This window comes from Miniopterus natalensis, chromosome 3, assembly GCF_054644295.1.
Source record: "Miniopterus natalensis isolate mMinNat1 chromosome 3, mMinNat1.hap1, whole genome shotgun sequence".
Classification (NCBI taxonomy): Eukaryota; Metazoa; Chordata; class Mammalia; order Chiroptera; family Miniopteridae; genus Miniopterus; species Miniopterus natalensis.
Genome location: NC_142083.1, coordinates 58241192 through 58263505, shown reverse-complemented (window position 1 = coordinate 58263505; position 22314 = coordinate 58241192). Strand labels below are relative to the sequence as shown.

General features: G+C 40.6%; 1 protein-coding gene across 1 annotated transcript in view; it reads left to right on the top strand.

The window, feature by feature from the left end:
* Window positions 1–20531, top strand: part of FBXL17 (F-box and leucine rich repeat protein 17) — a 503612-nt gene extending 483081 nt beyond the window's left edge. The window contains exon 9 of the mRNA XM_087815480.1: window positions 20502–20531. Coding sequence (XP_087671606.1) covers window positions 20502–20516 — 15 coding nt within the window. The 3' untranslated portion in view covers window positions 20517–20531. The remainder of the gene's footprint in view (window positions 1–20501) is intronic.
* The last annotated feature ends 1783 nt before the right edge of the window (window positions 20532–22314 follow it).

Below are 22314 nucleotides of genomic sequence, written 5' to 3'. Positions count from 1 at the left end.
GACTGCTATGAGACAGGCCCAAGAGATTCACCCAAGAAATGTCACAAATCTGATGTAATCTGATGGTGCAGTAAAGGATTAACTAGCAGGCCTGGGTTGTTCAAACCCTTGATATTCCTAAGAAAGGACTGGCCCTTGATTGGCTCCTGGGAAATAACTTATAAATCCTTGACATATCCCGCTTGATAAGAATATCTTCAAATGCCTGGGCCTTGGGCCATTCACCCCAGATTCATGATTGATGGTGGGGGCCTTGGGCCAGGCTGCGTCTGTTTGACCTTGGTAGGGGCAGGAGACTGAGTAACTACAGTCAGCCACGTGGACACTCCATGCCTACATGAAAACTCTGGATACCAAGGTAATACTCACTACATGTTGTCACACATCATTGCTGGGAGAATTAAGCATTTTCAGCAGACTCCAGTGAGAGAGGATAACTGGTAGTTCATGCCTGATATCCCTGGAATCTCCCCATACTCCCTTTTCCTTTTGCTGATTTTACTGTGTATCTGTTCACTGTAATAAACTGTAACTCAAAGTAAAACAGCTTTGCTAAGTTCTGTGAGTCCTGTTAGTGAATCATGGAACCTGAGGGGTCATCTTGAGAACTCCAGCACAGTGATGGGCATATCCGTGATGTAAATCATAATCTATCATATGGTGGCACTGCATGAATGAGGAACATGAAACTCAGAGAGGTGAGGTGTCTTGCCCAAGGTTGCACAGCTGGGAAATAACAGATCCAAGGATCCAAATCCAGGGCTGTTTGATACTCAAACTTCTTCTCAGACTTCCGGCTCTGCCACTTACTAGCTGTGCGACTTTGTCCAAATTATTTAACATTTCTGTGCGTTCAGTTGCTTCCTCTCTAAAGCAGTAGTGATAAAAAGAGTCTGAAAAGGCTGTTGCAGTTGTGAGGATTTAATGAGAATAGTTTCATGTAAAGATATTTAGAAGAGTGACAGGCATGTGGTAAACACTTAGTAGTTACTAATTTATGTAAGTACTTGAGACTATTCTAAACTGAAGAAACAGGCCACTAGCTATATGGATATATGTGCATATGTGTGTGCAAGTGTGTATGCATGCACATGTGTGTACATATCAGCTATTCCCAAATTTCATCTCTGCTGCTCCTCCACACAGGCATTTGGCCCATGTGTTATTGACCCAGATTGACCCTATCAAACTGAAAGAACTGGGTTCTGTGCTTTTTCTGTCTCCTGTTGAGTGTAGCTTCTATTGCTAATACAGCCGTCTTCGCCCCAGGCTAAAGTTGATGCTGATGGCAGAGTGGAGAGACAGAAAGATTCTCAGTTCTTGATGATGTCCTTGAGCTGCTGAATCTTGTAGTCTGCCCTACTTTTACATTTCCAGTTATGAGTTAATACATTCGTTACTGTTTAGTCTTTTTGAATTAGGGACTTTTTGTTTGTAACTTACAACCAAAAGTATCTTAACTAATACAACCCAACCCCCTTAGTTTATCTTCAACTTTGCTACTCTGTCTTTGTCACAACTACTCAACTTTATCACCATAGAGCAAAAGCAACTATAGACATATAAACAAATGGACATAACTGTGTTCTGATAAAATTTTATTTATAAAAAACAGGCCTGTGGGCCATAGTTTGCTGACCCCTGATACAGAGGATTGATTGGAGGTAAAGGGAAAATAAAGAGTCAGTTAAAATAGTTCAGGTGAGAAATGATGATGGGCTGACAATGGTCGAGTAATAAAGGGGAAAGTTTTAACTTTCTTCATATTATAAAATTAATATTTCTTAATATTTAAAAAGTGAAATTTATAGAAAAATACAAGGAAGAAAAAAATCAGCTATGGTTATTTTTTTTTTTCTCTGTGTGTATTTCCATCCAGTAATTATCTACTGATTTTATGGTAATTTTCATTAATTTTCAGTAATAGTGCCAAATTTTTATAGTTATGTATTATTTTTACTCAATATTATTATATTATTAGCATGCCTCCATATCATTGAAAAAAACTTTAAAGAGTTATTTCTGATGGCTCTACAATATTCTATTGTGGATTCTGTAATTTTGTTATTCCTTAATTGATATGTTTAAGATGATTTCAATATTTCAACAGAAATGGAAATTGAATATTAACCTGATAAGACCTTTTTACATTGTTTAAAAATATTTTTTGAATGATTTTATGGTCTCCAATATTTGGAGAAAATTTTAGAGTTTATGACCTTTTTAGAAAGTCACAGTATTATTAGCATATCAAAACCCCTAAGAATTCTGTAGCAAAGAGGTGAAAACTCCTTACCTTGTGTTAACCCAGAATCTCCCAAGTGCACTTGTTCCTGTCTCCCTTTATTTTGGCTAAAACCTATTATATCTTGTATAACTCTAATGCTTCAAAAAACAGACTTTGGGAAAAGCTGCTACAGGGTTTTTCCATCATAAAATGAAACTAGGAGGAAAGTACTGCCAGCAGAATGCAGTTCTATTGAAAGTACAAATGACTTGGTGGCTTTAATAGGTAAACCTGGAATATAATCAGTGAATGTGAATATAATACACTGATTTTATTTTTATTATTTCTAAAGAACTTTATATTGAAATTAGGGAGGGAATTAAAAATATATCAAATAGAGATTATAGTTAGCCACTGAAGTGAGGCAAGAAATGAATTTATTAATTCTGCTACAATTGCAGTCTCAAGGTAAACGAAAGAGAACTCATCTGTTTAAGAGTTATAGATTTGTATAGTTAGAAAGGAATGATAAATGATGAGAATCGATGGGATAATTTCAACATGAAACATAAGAGCTGAATATTATTTATATTTTATTATATATCAAGGGTATTGCAGTGTTAAAATTTCATCTCAAAATATAAATCTAAAGACATGTTAACCTGCACCTGCATTTCTGAAATAGTGAAGTCCTCCGATGAAACTGGCACCGCTCATCTGTCAGTTCACTGATACTCTTGTCATTTTGTGGAAACAGAAAAGGGAAGGAGCATATTCTATTTTTCCAGGAGTTCTGCTTCATTTTTTTCATGAACTTACATTACTAAGAAACAGTTGAATATTCTTTTGTTTGGTATAGGGGTTTCAGCACTGTAAAAGGAAAGTACTGTCTTACAGCCACACAAAAATGAAATTTGCATTTCTAAACACAGGTAGGCCATACAGAACACCTTTAGGGCCATTACAAGAGGGCAAGCTCCAGGCTATATCCTATTTAAACAACTCTTTAGACTGTCATGTTAGGAAAACAAGGGAGGGGGGGGTTGTAAAGTCTGAATTAAATTGTCATAAATTTTGCAAATGGGACCAAAATGTTCATAACATCTGTATTTTAAAAACTAGTCACCTTTACCATTGAAGGTCCGAAAGGAATAATAAACCAATAAAATCAGAGAGTTGCTTAGTCTTAATTCACATAGATGTGAATTAGACAGGAAATGATGAATAGGAAAGCCATATACTTGTTTTACAAATAATATGCATTCATAATTTGATATATATACATATGTATGCACACACATACACAGGTATGACTACCAGTTTTATTGTGTGGGGCTAAAAAAATACTAATACTTTCTTCCCACCTTCTGAGTTCTTCTGGCTGAGCTAATAATAAAATTAACAGAGACAGGTGAACAGGAGAAAATCAGATTTTTAATACATGTGCATGAGGGATTCATATAAGCATGAGCATTTCAAATACAGTGAGGCAACACTGGGTGTAAAAGACATTTTTGAAAAAAGGAGGAAGTGGGGAAACTGGATATTAGATTTAAAAGTAAGAATGGGCAGCTGGCAGGTAGTTGAGGAAGAGGGGAACCTATACAACAGACTATCCTTGCTAAGCATCTCAGAAACAATGGGGTATCTAGCTAACAGGTGCCTGCCTGAAGCCCTCTTATTTACATTACTCAATTCACATTAGGCTAAGGTGACATCCTAAGCTCTCCTCCCAGAAGCAGAAGCAGTTCTCTCTGTCTGGATCTCTTGGGCAGGAAAAGGGGGTGGATCAAAGGTTCTTTCTGAGTCTTTTTCTTTTTCTTTTCCTTTTCCTTTTCCTCTTCCTCTTCCTCTTCCTCTTCCTCTTCCTCTTCCTCTTCCTCTTCCTCTTCCTCTTCCTCTTCCTCTCCTCTCCTCTCCTCTCCTCTCCTCTCCTCTCCTCTCCTCTCCTCTCCTCTCCTCTCCTCTTCTCTTCTCTTCTCTTCTCTTCTCTTCTCTTCTCTTCTCTTCTCTTCTCTTCTCTTCTCTTCTCTTCTCTTCTCTTCTCTTCTCTTCTCTTCTCTTCTCTTCTCTTCTCTTCTCTTTTCTTTTCACATATATCCTTACTGATTTGAGAGAGAGGAAGGGAGAGGGAGAGAGAGAGATGGAATCATCAATGATGAGAGTCATTGATCGGCTGCCTCCTGCACGCCCCCCCCCACCCCGGGATCAAGCCCACAACTGGGGCATGTGCCCTGATTGGGAATTGAACTGTGATCTCCAGTATCCTAGGTCGATGCTCAACCACTGAGCCATGCTGACCTGGCTTGTTTCTTAATAAATAGTTTAAAATCAATATCCCAGAAGGGCAGCTTCAGTGTGGCAAAACTTGGGTCTCTTCACCTGATGCTTCAGCAAAATGTTTATGCAAAAGGTTTTCCTCAGCAATGCAATTCTATTATAATGTCATAGCAGTAAACTCTCTGACGTGAGCCCAACTAAGACTGGAATACTCAGTAATAGTTAAATCTACTGTAATATACATTTCTTCTATTATCCTTACTAACTCATGGCCTAACCTCTTCAAGACTGAATACTAAGACTGGAATACTCAGTAATAGTTAAATCTACTGTAATATACATTTCTTCTATTATCCTTACTAACTCATGGCCTAACCTCTTCAAGACTGAAATTCTGAGGCCATTCACAATTTATTAGTGACCAATGGGATTTATCCCAGAAAAGCAATGTTGGTTTAACATCTGAAAATTCACTAGTGTAGTGCTAGTAGAGTAAAGGGGAAAAGCCACATATCATCTCAACAGATGCAGAAAAAGCGCTTGGCAAAATTCACCACCATTTCATGACAAAAAATGTGAAAATAACTAGGAATGGAAGGGAATTTCCTCAACCTGATAAGGTCATTTATAAAAAAACACACCTCTAGCATCTTAATGGTAAAAGGCAAAATGCTTTTTCCCTAAAAAAAAGAAAAATGAGTAAGTCTGTTCTTCCCACTTCTATTCAGCATTGTGCAGGAGATTATAGCCAGGGCAGTTAGACAAGAAAAAGAAAGAAAGGCATCCAGAGTTTGGAAAATAAAAAGTATCTCTATTTGCATATGACATAATCTTGTATATAGAAAATCCTAATAAATACAAACACATGCACACAAAACTATTAGAAGTATTAAGTGAGTTAAGCATGGTTGCAGGATGTAAAAAATCAGCTATGTTTTACACACTAGCAATGAGCGATCACAATGAAATTAAGAAAATTATTCCATTTGCCCTGGCCTGTGTGCTTAGTGGTTAGAGCATCGTCTGACATACCCAAGGGTGGGAAAAGCACTGGGCAGTTCTTGAAGCAGTTCATCCAGTGATGTGTGGGAGGGTGGGAGGTAACAGGGGATACTTACCAAGCACTATTTGGGGGTAAATGATGCAAGTCTCTATTACGGATTAATTTTTCAATCTGATTCCCGTATGTTTAATGTTCATGATTCATTTAGTTATATTTCAGAAGACAATTTACACAGAGGATATTTCATCTATTTGTTTTTAAAATTTATTTTTCAGTTACAGTTGACATACAGTATTATATTAGTTTCAGGTGTACAGCATAGTGATTAAATGTTTATATACCTTATGACATACTCAGTAAGTCTAGACCTACCTGACACCATACATGATTATTACAGTATTATTAACTATATTTCCTATGCTGTACTTTACATCCCCATGACTATTTTAATAACCAGCTATTTGTACTTGTTAATCCCTTTCACCTTTTTCACCAACCCCCTCAACCCTCCTTCCATCTGGTGACCACCAATTTGTTCTCTGTATCTATGAGTTTGTTCCCGTTTTGTTTGTTTTGCCTTTTAGACTCCACATGTAAGTAAAATCATATGGCATTTGTCTTTTCCTGACTTATTTCACCTGGCATAATACCCTCTAGGTCCATCGATGTTGCTGTAAATGGTAAGATTTTATTCCTTTTATGGACGAGCTATATTTCGTTGTGTATATGAACCACCTCTTCTTACCCATTTGTCTGTCGATGGACACTTACGTTGCTTCCGTATCTTGGCTATTGTGAGTAATGCCGCAGTGAGCATAGGGGTGCATATAGCTTTTTGAATTAGTGTTTCAGATTTCTTTGGATAAATACCAAAAGTGGAATTGCTGGGTCGTACAGTAGTTGTATTTTTAATTTTTTGAGGAAGTTCCACAGTCTTCTAGAGTGTCTGCACCAACTTACCATCCTATTAACAGTGCACAAGGCTCCCTCTCCTCCACACCCTCACCCACACGTGTGTGTGGATTTACTGACGGAGCCATTCTGACAGGGGTGAGAGGATGTCACACTGTGGTTTCAATGTGCATTTCCCTGATGATTAGTGATGTTCAGCATCTTTTCATATGTCTACTGGCCATCTGTACGTTCTCTTTGGAGAAGTGTCCATTCTGGTCTTCTGCACATTTTTTAATCAGATTGGTTTTTTGTTTGTTTGTTTGTTGGTGTTAAGTTGTATGAGTTCCTTATACATTTTGGATATTAATCCCGTATCAGATGTATCACTGGCAAATATTTAAAGAAGGATATTTTAGAAGTTTATGACATCATAATACCATTCCAAAGGACTTTGCCAATCTCTTAAAAATGTACATTATGATATATGGAATGTCTTCATATCAGCACTTAAAAGAAATGATTGCTTATCAGTAATTAGAGGTTTACCTAACCACTGATTTCTTAAGTATATCCAATAAATTATGAAAAACTATGAGAAAAACACAAAATAGCTATTTACTTACAGGGCAGATGTGTACCTTAAATTAATGGACATGGTAGAACAAAGACTTAAATATTATAAGGCTGCCATAGAAAAGCTAAATGATCAGTTGGTAAATTTCCCCTAGAATTGTCAGTACTATTTAGAAATGTACTTTGAAATGGTATTGACCGAAATGTTTGTGGGCGGTTGTTGTTTTTTGTAATTACACCCAGTTTTGCCACCATGAAATAACCTTAGACACATGGTAAACATCCTCTGGTAACCCCAAATACAAAATAATTGTTCTTCTCAGTTCTTTACAAAAAGTTCGGGTCTGCCAACATTTTGAAAATCAGGGGAGTGGCCTCCATGTCTTTTGTAGCTAACTCAGTACCCCTGACTCCAGCTGCCCAGAATTGATGTCACATGACAATTCTAGGAGGGTTTGATTGACAATACTGCATGCTAGCCCATCCAAAAACTTAATCTGTGTTGGAAACCGTGAGATGCCCTTAAGACACTTAGTCTGTTGGTTCTCTCTCACTTTTTCTCAGAGATAGTAAGGATTACAGCGATTCTCCTCTGTCCTTGAGAAAAGATAGCATGCAGACATCAGAGCAGCATCTATGTCTGTGCTTTCAGCAGGTCAGCCGTCTGATCTGGGAGCGTTAGTCCTCCCCACAATCATACTGAAATGTCGGTTTTGTCAAAAGACAGCCTCACATCCCTGCCGCACGTCTGAGCGGTGGGGCCGCATCGGGCCATGGCCATGCGATCTGTGCTGATGGAAGAGCCTGAAAGGCTAGCACAGAGGCATTGTTGCTACGCCCAAAGCATCTTTCTTTGTCAGCCCTCAGAAACTCCTTCGTAACCAGGGAGTCCGAAATAATCTTTCATGTGAAACATTTCAAAATGTCACGTTACAATTGTTACTCTTCCAGTGAGGGTTGAATTTTTGTGGAGCAAAAAGAGCAGAGGAGAAGTGCTTTTGAATGCAAACCCCGAGGAGGCAGGGACCCATCCTTCTTCATGATCTGATGGCTCTCTCAGTTCTCAGAGACGCAGAGGAAGATCCAAGCTTAGGCCTGAGATAACTTTGAAGTTCCCTCACACCAAAAGATTGGAATGGTCTCAAAGGTGAAATGTCGCCTTAAATCCTCACGCCTCCTATTAATTTTCTCCACTCCCTTGAACCTGCAACTACAGTCCACACTCTGACTTATCAGTGACCTTTGTCATCAAAGGATAAACTGGGTCTTACAAAAAAACCAAAGTGACAACTCAGGGGTCCTGCTTTTGCTCCTCCTACCAAGTCAGGCCTCGGAGAATGACAGACTTGCTGTAGCTTGTCTTTTGCAAAACACAAAGGGAAATACCTTTGAGAGGAGAAAAATAGTTGTATCCATATAGCAACAGACTGTCAAAGAAGAGCACATGGCACGAGAGGGTTTGTTCATTGCAACCCTGCACTAGCAGAGAAATGAGAGGGAACAGATCTCGAACTCAATCCCTTTGGGTTGCTAGGCAGACCTTAAACTCTGCCATCGTAGTTGCGTTCTGTCTTGAAGGAAAATATCACCGCTCTTTTACTTAGCAAGAGATAAAAATGCCATGTGTAGAAGAGCTGGGCTGAGAGCTATCGTTTCCCCTCTGACTTCTGCTTGCTGCAGTCTGCTGAAAGATGTTATGGCTGACCGACCCTCAAAAATAGACACTGTGATGGTGATATATTGTGGCCCTTGAAGAATTTAATTGTCAAATTGACATTTATCAAAAGCTTTAGTGCATTTGAAAGATAAATTGTGCAAGTTTGGTGCAGATCAAAGGGCCCCTGTCTCTCTCCATTCACAGTGCAGGCTGGCTTAAGCAGGCAAGTCATGTGTGAAAAATGATCCCCTTCTACTCTCAACTCCTTTAAGCACTGCACTGGTGACAGATAATCACAAATTTAAATGTTAGCCTCCTCTTCGGAAAGTTCTTAAAATAATGGAGAACCCATTGAGACCATTTGTGTTTGAAAGGAATGCTAAATAATTCAGTGTTCCCGAGCAGGATGCGCTGTGCTGGGCAGATAAATGATGAAGCCCCAGCACAGGCTCTCTTCAGCAGTTGCCACACTAATTACAGATCAATTACTTCCCAGTTGTTTGCAACCTTATCAAAGAATGGTAAATTTACTGAGAGCAAAGTGTGATAAGATGACTTTTCATTACTACAGTAGATTTGTTGAAACAGCTCTGACACTGAGATTAATAAGAGCTCTCCCAGAGGTAATTGGATCTGTGCATATATAGGGAGAATTTAAGAGCTGAAAACCGGATGCTAGACGCTATCATAAAAACCCTTCCTCTCATTAATTGTTATCATGAGTATGTTCATAATGCAGAAGTAAGGCAGGGAAATGACCCATTCACTGAAACTCTCCTAAAACAATGTAGCTCTTTACTCCCCAAGAGGCATGCTGAAAAATCAAAGGGAAGTAAAAGCATTGGGGTTTAGAAACCAGAGAAGAATGTTGGGGGGGGGGGAGTGTGTATGTGTGAGTGTGTGTGTTCTAGCTGAATTCCATTTTCATTAGGACAATCACAAAGAGATGGTCTGTCCAATGTCACTATAAAAGGAAGTGTCAACGTTTTTGAGGTGGATGTCAGTGAAATCACTAAAGAGCTGAGACCAATAAAGATTTGGGGTGGCTGCTGGGGTCATACATAGCAAGATTCCTCCTGGGAGCAGAGGCCTGGGAGGAAAAATGAAGGATTCATAGAGGCCAGGGAATCTTCAGATTGGAATAAGGAATGCATAATGTTTTTAACAGTTTACAGTAGCTATGGAACACTGTTTTCATTTTGTGGTGTTTTTTTTTTTTAATGGAGAAATAATTCACTGAGGAGCATTTCTTTACATTGGGTTAGTTTTAACACCAGTGTGCTGTCTGCTAACTTTTTAGAGGCTATCTCTGCACCTCCTGATAACCCCAAGTCTAAGTGGGCACTTGGAAACCCATGGAATTGTTTATTCAAATTTGGAAGCTGTTGCTCTTTTAAATATATGCTCTGATCAGGAGGATCTGTGGGAAATTAAGGGAAACTTTTACCATGACTTGGGTAATGAAAATCATGTTTCAGACCCCAATGGAAATGGGTGAGGAGAGAAGCTGGGAGGGAAGAGCCAGCTTTTAAGGAATGGGCAGTCGTTTATAAGACATTTTAATAAAGCCCTTCCTAATTTTTTTCCTGACTTCTAGATGGAATAAGAAGCCAGAGGGTAAAGGTCAGATCTATTTGTGAGTTAAAAGCTAGCTGGGAAAGTGCAGGAATTGTTCGGTTTCGAGGCAGCATTTAGTAGGACGTTCCTCCTCACGCTTGCTGAGTGTTGCTGGTGGGAGCATGAACTGAATATGATTTTCCATAAGTGGCGTTGAACTTTATTTCTTAGGAATTCTATTCAATTAAGCTCTATATGATTATCCTTGATTTCTGAACACTCGAGTAAACTAAAGCCCAAGACAGAAGATGATTTCTTTCAGATTCCTTCCAGCACCAAATTTTAGGCCTTGCTGTAGATGTTCAAAGCCAGTGATTCTGTCCCTTCCAGGGTAAGCCATAGCAAACCTGGAGACACAAGCATACAATCCAGATACAACCAACAAATTGGGGAAGAAGCCGGGGGAAAGCGTGTAGTATTTAATTTGGACAAATGAAAGAATAATAATGACTGGGGGGAAATAATATAAACTTTGCCTACTTCCAACTTAATTCATAATACATACAAACACATCCCTACGGGAGAGTCTTGGGAATAACTGTCAATAGATTGATACATTTTTCTAGCAACCTGAGCCACAGACACCAAGAAAACAAGATGAAAAACTCAATGTGGCATCAATGGTTATGACTGCTTTTGTGTGCTCACGTTGTGTCTTTTTGCCACTACAAAGAAATATAATCAAAAAACAATACAACAATAATACCGTATCTTCTTCAGAAATTTTCTCCATTAAGTCTAGAAGAAGGTAGCAAAAAAACCCCACAAAACAAATATTTGTGTTCTTGTCTACTCAGTGAGCTAAGTAAGGCCGCCTGTGAGGTGGGAGAGAAGAGAAATCTCAGGCAAGCCTTTGAAGACCGTGCCGCGGAATCCCCGGCCTGGGCTTCACTCCTCTCCCTCGGCCCTCTCCCTTTGCCATCTCCCCTCCCACTTGCTGAATTTGATTTACTTCCCTCCTGATGGTTATTTGGACATAGCATCATACTGCATTGCACATTCCTGTTGCAAATTTGTTTCCCTTCATTTTAAAAAATCAGGCTGGGAAAACTCGTGTGTGTGCGTGTGTGTGTGTGTGTGCATGTGTGTGCCCGTGTGTGTGCATGCGCGTGTGTGTGCCCGTGTGTGCATGCGTGTGCGTGTGCCCGTGTGTGTGTGCCCGTGTGTGCGTGCGCGTGCATGTGTGCGTGTGTGTGCGTGTGCGTGTGTGTGTGTGTGCATGTGTATGCGCGCGCGCGTGTGTGTGAATTGCCGTTACATAAAGGGAAGGGGAGCGGAAGGGAGCTGGCGCGGCGCACGAGTCCCACATGTTGAGAATACTTAGCGGGACTGTCTTGAAGCAGATGTGTTGGATGTATTCAAACACGTGCATATTCAAAAATCACGAGAGGTGTTGGGAAAGCAGATCAGCTCTCTCCCTACTTCCTGCCCCGAGTGTCAGAACAAAGGATCACTTGATGAAACTGAAGGGCAGAGATTTATGAGGGGAGGAGGCACAAAATGAAAGGAAATTCCACTTCACATTGCATCCATTCACCCTGCTGAAGCCCCTTCCACGGAAATCCCCGGTTTAATACTGTAGCTGGGTTTTAATAAGGTTAATTTTCTGACTGATGGTGCCACTTGTACAAGGTTTAGCTGAGATTATGATAAAAATAAGAAAAGATCTTGCTTTGGGTTGTAAACCATCTTTGGAAGGATTAACTCGATTCTGTGCACGGTGTTGGCAGAGTTGGGGCTGGAGTTATTTTCCCTCCTCGGAAGCAGTGCTTTTGGGTCGTTTTTGAGCTGGATGAAGCTTTTTTTTTTTTTTTTAGAAAATCCTGTTTATGACAACCCGAAATCCACTTTGTTGAGGAGACTGCTTTATTTTGGCATGGGCTATCATTTTCTAAAGTATTAGGGCTAAGCCCCATTTTAAAACTCTACACTTCTTATTCTTTATAGAAGTAATGCCTGCTCATTTATGAAAATGCAGGAAATTAAGGAAAGAAGAGAAAAGCTGGTATCATGTAGACACAGCTACTGTTAACTTTTCAGTGCATTTTTCCCTAATCTTATATTTTCTATACAAAGGATTTTTTGTTCGTTGGCTGGGTGGCTTGTATAATATATAATCATGCTTGTTGAGAATTTTGCATCTTGCCTTCCCAACAACTCTTTAGCATAAGTATTTTCTATGTTACCACATAATCTTTATCATCATTGCAGTGGTTGTAAAACACTTTACTGAGATTATAAACTGTGGTTTACTTAACCATTCCACTATTATTGAATTTTTTTATTTAACTTGTTTTAAATTTATTATTTAACTTGTTTTCTATTTTTTGCTGTTGTTTAGAATTGTTACCTTAAAAATAACTTTCTGTAAGTGGTATTACCAAGTCAAAGAACATAAATGTTTTAAAAGACCTTACTAATTTGAGCCCTGGCTGGTGTGGCTCAGTTGGTTGAGTGTCGTCCCAGGTACTGAAAGATCCCGGGTTCAATTTCCTGGCAGCACACATGTCCAGGTTGAGGGTTTAATCCCCAGTCAGGGTGTGTAGAGGCAACTAATCAATGTTTCTTTCTCACACTGATGTTTCTTTCTCACTCTGATGTTTCTCTCTCTTTCTCTCTCCCTCTCCTCTCCTCTCTCTCTAAAATTAATAAAAACATATTTTAAAATCTTACTAATTTTAAATGCAAATAACAAGGAGAAATAGATCGACAGATTTGTTAGATTCCATATTTCAATATTCAAATAATAAGACACCATCTTAGGTTGGAAAATAGCAAACACATCAATTGTAAGCCATTTTGAGTAAACTGATTCCTGTTTCATCATAAAGACAGGACCTGAGGTCTCCGCTGTGTTCCAGGGTCCTTTATGGCACCCATACCAAGCCAAGTGGCCATTCTTTTTATGGGACATCAGCTTCAGAATCAGTTTGTTGACTTTTGTTAGCAACCTTTGTCACTTTTACAAAGCACATTCTCAAATGCTCCCTGTGGAAAACATCTACAAGTGCTGCCCTGAAGCTTCTTGAAGGTATTTATTTTTCACTACTTATGTAAAATTGAATTTGCTTTCTTCTTGCCTCTTAGGTGACAGAGTAAACTCACCAAGGCACACTCAAGGGCAAATGTGCTAACACAAATAAAGGGAGTTGGACTGGATTTCAGAACGAGTATTTTAGAACAGAGAGAAAGGTTTTAGACCACATGAAGTAGATTTTTTAAGGACAATTAGACCATATACAGAGCAGCCACAGCTGCTCTGGCCTGAGGGTTCCTGTTCAGGAGCAAACACTCCACCCAGGAGGCACAGGGCAGGCACCGTGGGATTGGGCACCTTCCTAGCCCTGCAGCCCTGGGTGTCCCCTTACATGATCACAGTGGCAGAACTAGGAGATCAAAATGCCACTATCTGTCTGTGGCCCAGGGCCCTGCTCATCTTTTGTCCTGGATATGCTTAAACTTGTGCTGTGATGTTATGTCCGAGTCTGTGCCCCCTAGGTGCGTGTGCATGGGCTTCTTGCCAGGAAGGAGATGGGTGGGGGGAGGTCTGTTCCAGAGCTTGGAGATGCCACCTGGGCTCTCAGGTAAAGTTAAGGAAATGGTTGTCCTTTGCCTGGGGCCTTTCATGACAGGAAAATAGGCCACACTCTAGTTTAGTTGGCCTAGCATTGTTAAATTTTTGAATAAATTACCAACCTTTAAAAATGCGCAAATTCACATGAAAATATAGGATCCTTATTTCTTGTGAAAACATCCAAAGAGTGACACTAGGCTGCATTTCCATAAAGAACTAGTCTGAATGGCAATTCCCCTGCCCCCTCCCTTTCTATTTATTTCTCACATCTCCCCACTTTAGCCACTCAGTTTTCTTTCCTGGCCAAGCAGGCACCTGAATTTGTCTTTTCAGATAGAGGAGCATGTTTGGGAGAACCGTGAGGCACTGTGACTGTACCTAGCCTGTCTCACCTACTTTGTGTTAGGGGCCAGTGTCGCTGCTACTCTAACCCCTTTGACCATAGTGACACTTTCAGAGCTGTTTGCACTTAACCTACACAAATCCTTGGTTGTTCACCTGCACAGTCACATAAGCAGTCCCGTTCACATTAACAATGGGCTTGACTTCACATCACCTTAAGAGTACAGCATGGGAACTTTCCCTTTTTCATTAACTAAAATTCTGTGGGATGTGCCCACTGCATTAGTGTGATGCTAATTTAGTGAGAAAGTATAGCCCAGTCACTAAAAACTGATGTCTATAAGAAAGTGTTGAACCTGAAACTAATACAAAATAATGTTGAAGTCAAACCGTAATTTAAAAATAAAATTTAGAAAACCCTGGTGGTACCTTAACCTGGGGGAGTAAAACTGAGATCCACAATGGGAGAGTTGCTTTCCATTTCATCGCATTTCGCATTGTACTGATTTCCCCCTACCATATAAAGGTGTAATTTTCATTTACAAAAAGCTACTGTTAGTTTTTAAATAATGTATGATGATATAGTAGAAGAAATTTAACTTTAAATGAGAAATCAGGGCACAATATTATGTATACAGCAGGATACTAATTTTACAAAAATGCCATTTTATATGGATATAAAAAGTCTGAAAAGGAACAGTTCAGTGTTTACTGTCATTATCTCTAAGTAGGAGACAAGCAACTTTTCTTCCTTAAACTATATTTTGTTTATTATCTTTGGGTCAGGGCTATTTTATGTGAGATTATTGTTCTATAAACTTTTACAATTATACAAAATGAAATAGCATTCTCAAATCTTCCTTTTAAAAGATGTCAGCCATTATTATAGTGAGACTATGCTCTGTATTGCTGAAACTCAATGTTCATATCCAGTAATTAAATATATCTGTTTCTCCCTTTATAACAAAAGGAGTCATACTTCCTTTCAGATCCCCAGGTTTGATATGGGACCAGCTCATTTCACAGACATCACAACTGAGGAAATACTAGAAAACAGGGGCTGGAGAGGGAGACAATATATATCATATATATTAGCCTGTCATACTTTTCAACTACATAGTAATTCTACCTTACCCTTTCCTTTCCGGGTTTCAGGGAACAGGGATGTGTAAAAATGGCAAAAGGAGCTGAATGTAATTCATTCTTTGGTATGGAGGGTGAACGCTGTCTCCTCTATTGCTTGTGTGGGTGACTAAGCCTTTCTAACAGTGAGTGAGAGGCTGAGATGCAGATTACAATAAGGATATTACTAAAGTGTGGACAGTCTCGTTTAGAACACTTTTATGTTTTGTTTCATGAGAAAAAAATAGGCATTGCATTAATAAATTATTTTTTCCCTCTGAACTCTTTGTAGTAGATATTAAATATTATTTATTAACAGGACAAACAGACCTGAGATTTTTAAGAGCAAACATCACATTGAATAATATTCATTGAAATAATTCAGTTTGATATTAATGGGTAGGGACTCTCAAAGGGGGGAGTTTCCAGAACTTTTCGCCGATTTATTTATTTTACCAAGAGAAAGCACTGCATTGGATCAAAGTTAAGCTAATTACCAGAATGTATTTAGACATCCCTAAACAGAGGCTGGGATCTTTATAAACATCTCTTGCGTTCTTGTCTGGAGATGAAACGGATATACCATTTAGGAGACCATGTAAATTATTCTTACCAAATCACTGAGCAAGTTTGAAATGACTTTACAGAAAAGTCTCTCCCTCAGGAATCAATTGTGTCCTGGTGCCCAGAGCCCTCTAGGTTCGTTCCCTGGCTTCATCTCTTTCTCAGCTCCTACTTCAAAAGCAGATGATAAAGGCCATTCTCCCAGGCATATTTTCTAGCTGCAACTATTAGCATTTTCCTCTCATTCTTTTTACAATTAGAAAAAAAAGTAGAGCTCTTTTCCAAAATTATTGCATTCTTTTCAGCTGCAGATGCGGCCACCTGCAAGCTGTCCTACCCACCCTCCATTTCTACAGAGGGGGAAAGGCAGGCACACTGTGTTTTCTGCCCCCATGACTTCTCATCCTTGTGTCTATTGAAGGGCACCTCAGAAACACAATTGTCACATTTTAAGCAAGTGGGTAGAAAGTGAGAATTAGAAATTTCCAACCTGTTTTTCAGATCAAGGAGCATTCTGTTTTGTCAGCTCCCCTCTGGTGGAAAAGGTGTTTTGGTCTGACAAGTGCCTTTCCCTTTGTGGCAGGGAGGCCCAGGGTGACACACAGACAGACAGAGATGGACCAGAGCTGGCTTGTTCCTTCGTTAATTCAATGACCATGAAAAGTAAACTTTCCTGACACAGTTTTGTGGTTCACTGCTTTTATTTCCTCTGTTCTCTCTGAGCACAGAACAACTTTTAACTTTACCCCAGTAATTAGCCCGCCTCAGACAGCTGAAATTTAAGTCCCTCTGAGAGGTGGTAAAAACATTTTAAAGAACTATGACTAAACACATTAGCCTATACCACATTTTTAGGAGCCTCCAAAAACCCTTCTTTTTCTTTCAAAATTCTTCCACTTTGAACCTGAAGAAATTAGAACCTGGGCAGAATACTACATACTTAATTCTCAAAAGATGGTTCCTAATTTGCTCAGGCCAACTTGTAAATAATCCAGCCTACAAAGAAAAATGAACCACCTGATTCATCTACTGTGCCTGTTAACAATCTGATTCCTAGAAACATCAGACTTGCAATCCTTCACTCTAATAATCTATTGCTCTCAGGCAAAGTGCCAGTCACCCTATTAAAAATCCTGAAATATCCTGATTGGTGATCCAGACAAAAACCACATGCTACGTTAGGGACTAGCATCTGACTTTCTTTCCACTTGGCCTACAGGTGAAGACTGCGGGCTCATGCAATCCATCAACCATGCTTTTAAATGAACTGGTATAACACTGGTGAATTTCAAAATCACTAACAAAGCCGGCTTTGGAGAGAATTTATGGAGTAACCAACCCCCATAAATTTCTCCACTACTCCATTCTTCTTTCTCAAAAGCTTATCTCCTGGGTCTCTTTCCTAAGTCAGCACCCAGCACCCCAGGCCTCCTGTCAATCCTTCCTCTGGTTCTATCGCCGCCTGCTCCAGACCTATGCTTCCCTCTCCCTGTTGCTGCTGAGCTCCCAGCCTCCCCATCTCTCTTGAAACATACCCAAGATTCCTTCCACTTTCTCAGTATAAGCTCCTAATCTAAGACACCAATCCTAACTCCAGTTTTAGGAGGACATCTGAGAGAATGTGTGGTCTTCTCTATCTTCAAGAGTCTCCAAGAGACAATACCCTTTCATTACCTAAATCCTAAAAAGGAATCTAGTAGTAGAGATACCTGACCAGCCCAGTCGCAGGAAGAAGGTAGCTGCCAGTTTCTCCCATGTAGTGGGCTGGCCCTGGACATACGTATATGTGTGGGAAATTGAATTGAAGTTAGTAAACCTAGTATTTACCCTGACCTAACATTATTTACTCAGAGGTCTTGCTGATGCTTCTTTCCTGTCATGCTTTATAAATACAATGCTCTAAACTTATTTATGCTTTTCCTTTTCCAGCTACAAGAGCTGTTCTCAACTGCACTCTCACTCCACACAGGTGTGTCACAGTCAGTTGTGAGGTGTCACAAGAAATTTGTTACCACTAATAGTTTTGCTGAAGCCTGCAAAGTATTGGCTTTCTTTTTCTAAGAAGAGAGTTTTCCAGGCGATAGCAGCCAACTCACAGTCTTTTTACAGCTAGAATAACCCTGACAGCACCCTTGAGAGCGCACTGCACATGGGAAAGTCATCTACCATGGATGATACGGAAGAAACAACATTGACAAACTCCATGTTACAGCATGGGATCCAGTAAATGAATATTTGGGAGATTATGGGATCACTTATTCTAAGGGACTCCTATTCGATGAAAACATATGCCTAGGAGAGCAAGGCAGATAGTTCGCAGGAACAAATAGGCCACCATGGTGACCCTGTGACCTAGAGAACACACCATATCAAAAAGGGCAGCCTCACCTCTGCTGGGGCTGAGTGCTGCCATGAGAGAAAGCAAACCCAGTGTTGCTGGCACTCCCAATTTTCCCAAAGAAACTGGGAATGCAGATGTTAATGCATAATCTCTCCACTTACAAATGCAAGAATGTATGTAAAACACAGAACCTAGCCCTGGCTGGTTTGGCTCAGTAAATAGAGCATTGGCCTGTGAACTGAAGGGTTCCAGGTTCGATTTTGGCTAAAGACACATACCTGGGTTGCAGGCTCAATCCCAGGCCTGGCCCGGGCATGTGTGGGAGGCAACCAATCAATGTCTCTTTCACATCGATGTTTCTTTCTCTTTCTCCCTTCTACTCTCTCTGATAAAGCAATGGGAAAAAATACCCTTGGTAAGAATTAAAAATAAAGTAAAAACAAAAACCATAAAAACAAATTAAAAAACAACAACATAGAACCTAATTCACAATTTGCTAAACGCCATTTGTGCTAAATGATATGTAACCAAATCAGATTGGTCTGCAGACTACAGTTTGCAATCTCTGGATTAAACAAAATATGAACTAGCAAGACTCAGTTGGACTCTAGTTAGCATTCACAGATGAGTGGGACTCAGTCCCTGATTGCAAGGGACTGATAAGGGAGAGAAGGAAGCGCCAGGCTTGGGCAACCTCAGGCACAGTATCGTAAACTTCCTTAGGAGAAGCAAAAGGTACCATTCAGCTAGGAAGGAGAGCACGTGTCTTATTCCAATGTTTGTCTGCAATTTATTGAGGCTTCTGACAGGCCCAGAAAAGTCTGAGTCCTCTCCAGCAGAAAAACATCCTCCAACCCACCCATTGCCACCCTGTGATTGAGAGCAGACACAGGACTTCTTAATTAGGGCCACCATTAGCCTATTAGGTGACTTGTAGACACAGCCCCACATACACAAGGATTGCAAGTGGATAACATATTTCCACACACTAGGAAAAAGGCCTGCTCCTCTAGGCAGTTTGCAACCCCACAACAGGATGCTCAGCTTGGCCAACAGATTATGAGATGGATTTCATCTACTAGCCATGTCTTTGGCTGAGTGCCCTTTTGCAAGACACAAAACACAGGGCATATTTACCTCGCGGCCCAGCTTCTTACCAGCCTAGGTGTGCATCTCCAGATGTGCTTTCCTCAAGCCTCGTAAAATGTAGACTGCGTTGAAAATTATTTTCCTGCAGCCTTCCTACCTGCCATGTGGATGGAAATCAGGAGCCCTTGGGACGTGGAGCTATTTAAAAATAAATGTGGCATATGTAACCATAGCAAGCGATTATATCAATTCTAAATGGACTTTGCCCTAAGAAAAATAAAAAGCCAAGCTTTGGGGTTTTATTTCATTTACCAGAACCCCAGTGAATTGAGCATGATTGAAGTGCCTGTGTTTGGCTGGGCTCCTCTATGTAATGCTGGCTTGTTGGACTGGTTTGAGTGGACCCAGCTGTAAAACTAAGAAGCCCCTCTGGACACAATCTCTTCCCAGATGCCAAAAATACCTCCTCTTTGAGAAGCTGGAGGAATAATTCTGCTCCAACAATAGGACATTCTTTCTTCTTGAAGGTTTTATTTTTTCAGGGAATAGGAATGGAGCAGGAGGTTATTCTCTGCCACAAGGCAATGCCCAGGCAGGGACAAAGTCCTAACCTAGTTAGGAGGCTGGGAATTTGATCCAGCATCTCAAAGAGAAATTCGTTCTATGTTTCTCTTTAGACACGGCACCCTTGTCCCTATGGCACATCTGCCGTGTGTGTGTGTGTGTGTGTGTGTGTGTGTGTGTGTTGCCATTTGGGAACGAGAATTTCTTGGAGCCTACATTTGTTTTTATTTCTAAGGACATCTCACTCACAGAGTTCTTTCAAAAGCCCCGGTGCTGATCCTTCACAGAGCCACGTTACAGCAAGGTGGGCTGCTGCGGGAGGCGCACTCCTTGTCGCTTTGTGGCCTGTCGTGTAGCCATCACCTCGTGGAAACCTTACGGTCCTGTATTTTCCTGTCGGGGTGTACTGTGCAGTTCTCGCATACAGCTTTGTCCAGCGGATGCCTCCCCGTTTCGTTTCAGCTCACCACGTAGTTTAAAAACTCTTGCTTCTTGATTCAATTTAAACAACTGTGAGAGTTCAGATTGAAACAAAACAAAAAAGCATTACCTCTCTGTCTGATGTTGACTTTCAAATTGGCGAGAGGACTCCTGGGATTAAACAGACGATGTGTGGTATCTTCCTGTAAGAATCATTTTCTTTCTTTTTAATAGAAAATTTCTGACTGAGACAAAGAAGCCAGGAGAGTCTGTTGAAAAATCAGAATATCTCATGCGGCTTTTGCAATGGAAAATAAACAAGGAACACAAATGTAGTCCAGCACCTCAGTCCCTCTGCAGGAACCACGGATGCACGAGGCTCGGGTGGCAATTCACTCCACCGGGGACCCACAGCAATTCAACGGGTGTCGCCGAGCCAGACTCTGGCTGGATTTTCACCCTCGCTGGAGATGCGCCGTCCCCGCCGTGGGCCGAGGGTGAAAATACGCATTCTGGTGGCAAATAAGAAAGCTTTCCGTTGGATCCCCTACTTCTTTGTAGCGTTGGCTGCTGCCTGTCTGTCATTTTTAAGCTTTTCTTCCCGATTCTGGCAACAAGGAAGCGATGTTGCAGCTCGTTATGTCGAAATTGTGAAGGAAGCGCGTACCTAGCCGAAGAAGCGTGTCGTTATTTTTCTTAATTATTTCAGAAATGTCATCTCCGATACCATCCAGTCTTTTGTAACCATGAGGAGAAAATTGAATAGCCAGCCATTTCCCGGGAACCGCTTTTAAAAGTTTGCAGTCAGTTTTTTCCCGATGGCCATGAAACAGCCCGATGACACGGGGAGGCCCACAGGATGAGAGGGGAGCCGTCACACGTAATCGGGGAAAATATTAGGGTGTACACAGGCCGGCTGTTTCACAGAGTTCAGTTAGTTTAAGTTAAGAAATGTTTTCTCTCAGGAAATGCCTTTAAACCAGGGCTGCATTTTATTTAATGATGTGGAAAAATTCCACAAAATATCCTTATGAGAAATGTATTTAATTTTCTCCTTTTAAGCCAGTCAGCAAGTAAAGTGAGCTGCATATTGCTCGCATTACTAACACCGCCTGGCAGAGCACGTTGAAATATGCCTGGTCATGCACACTCGGAGGTAATGTTAGTTGGGAGCAACTTGGTGTAGTTGCTTAGCACTTTCCAGAAACTTGATTGACTTCAGCTGCTGCAACGTTCTGCCAGGATATTGACATGTTGAAATCCAGAATCAACTCCCCTTGCCTTTTTCTGTCCCTCAGTACAAAGGAATAAACAAAAGTGCACCGTGGCATCACTGAGCAAGATCCTTACCTTTCCCTGGATTTAATGACTGCACTGGGCAAAGAGGATTGATGCCCAGAAGAGCAGCTATCAAGCATGGTAGCAACGTGGTGGGTGGGTGGGAACATAGAGGCTCGGGAACGACTATTGTGCTTTAAATGTGCATCTTACTTCCCTCCCACTCTGGCTACAGTCCTAACTCGATTGATCATTTTCAGGGCTTAATCACAAACAGGTCCCCTTTTGTCCTTTCCTGGGTCATTTGGTTTCTCTCTCTGACCTTTGGTGGAGGTGGGCTTGCTCCACTCTGCCCCGTAAACACTGCAAGGCAGTAATGAAATTCTCAAAATATGTAGGATTCAGTAATGAACACCACTGGATTGACGGTGATAAAATAGGGGGCTAAAATATCTTTCCCCCTATATTTACAATTTGCAAACTGCAATTTTTATTCCAGGTAAAAAGTAAATGGTTAAGATAGGCTGGTTTTTCACAGAGGTAAATGCGATAGAAAATTCTTGATGCAAAATGTAACTGATTCATTTACAATTTCCTCTTTCATTTGACCTTCACTCTTGCTTCCAGCTCAAGGCTACTTGCTTGAACACTACAAAGAGAACGCGTGTCTTTCAGAAGTCATATACGCAAAGGAAGAATTGTATTGGCAGGGCGGCTTAGGCATTTTAATTCTATTAAAGCTGTCACAGGATAGTGTTGTTGTTTTTTA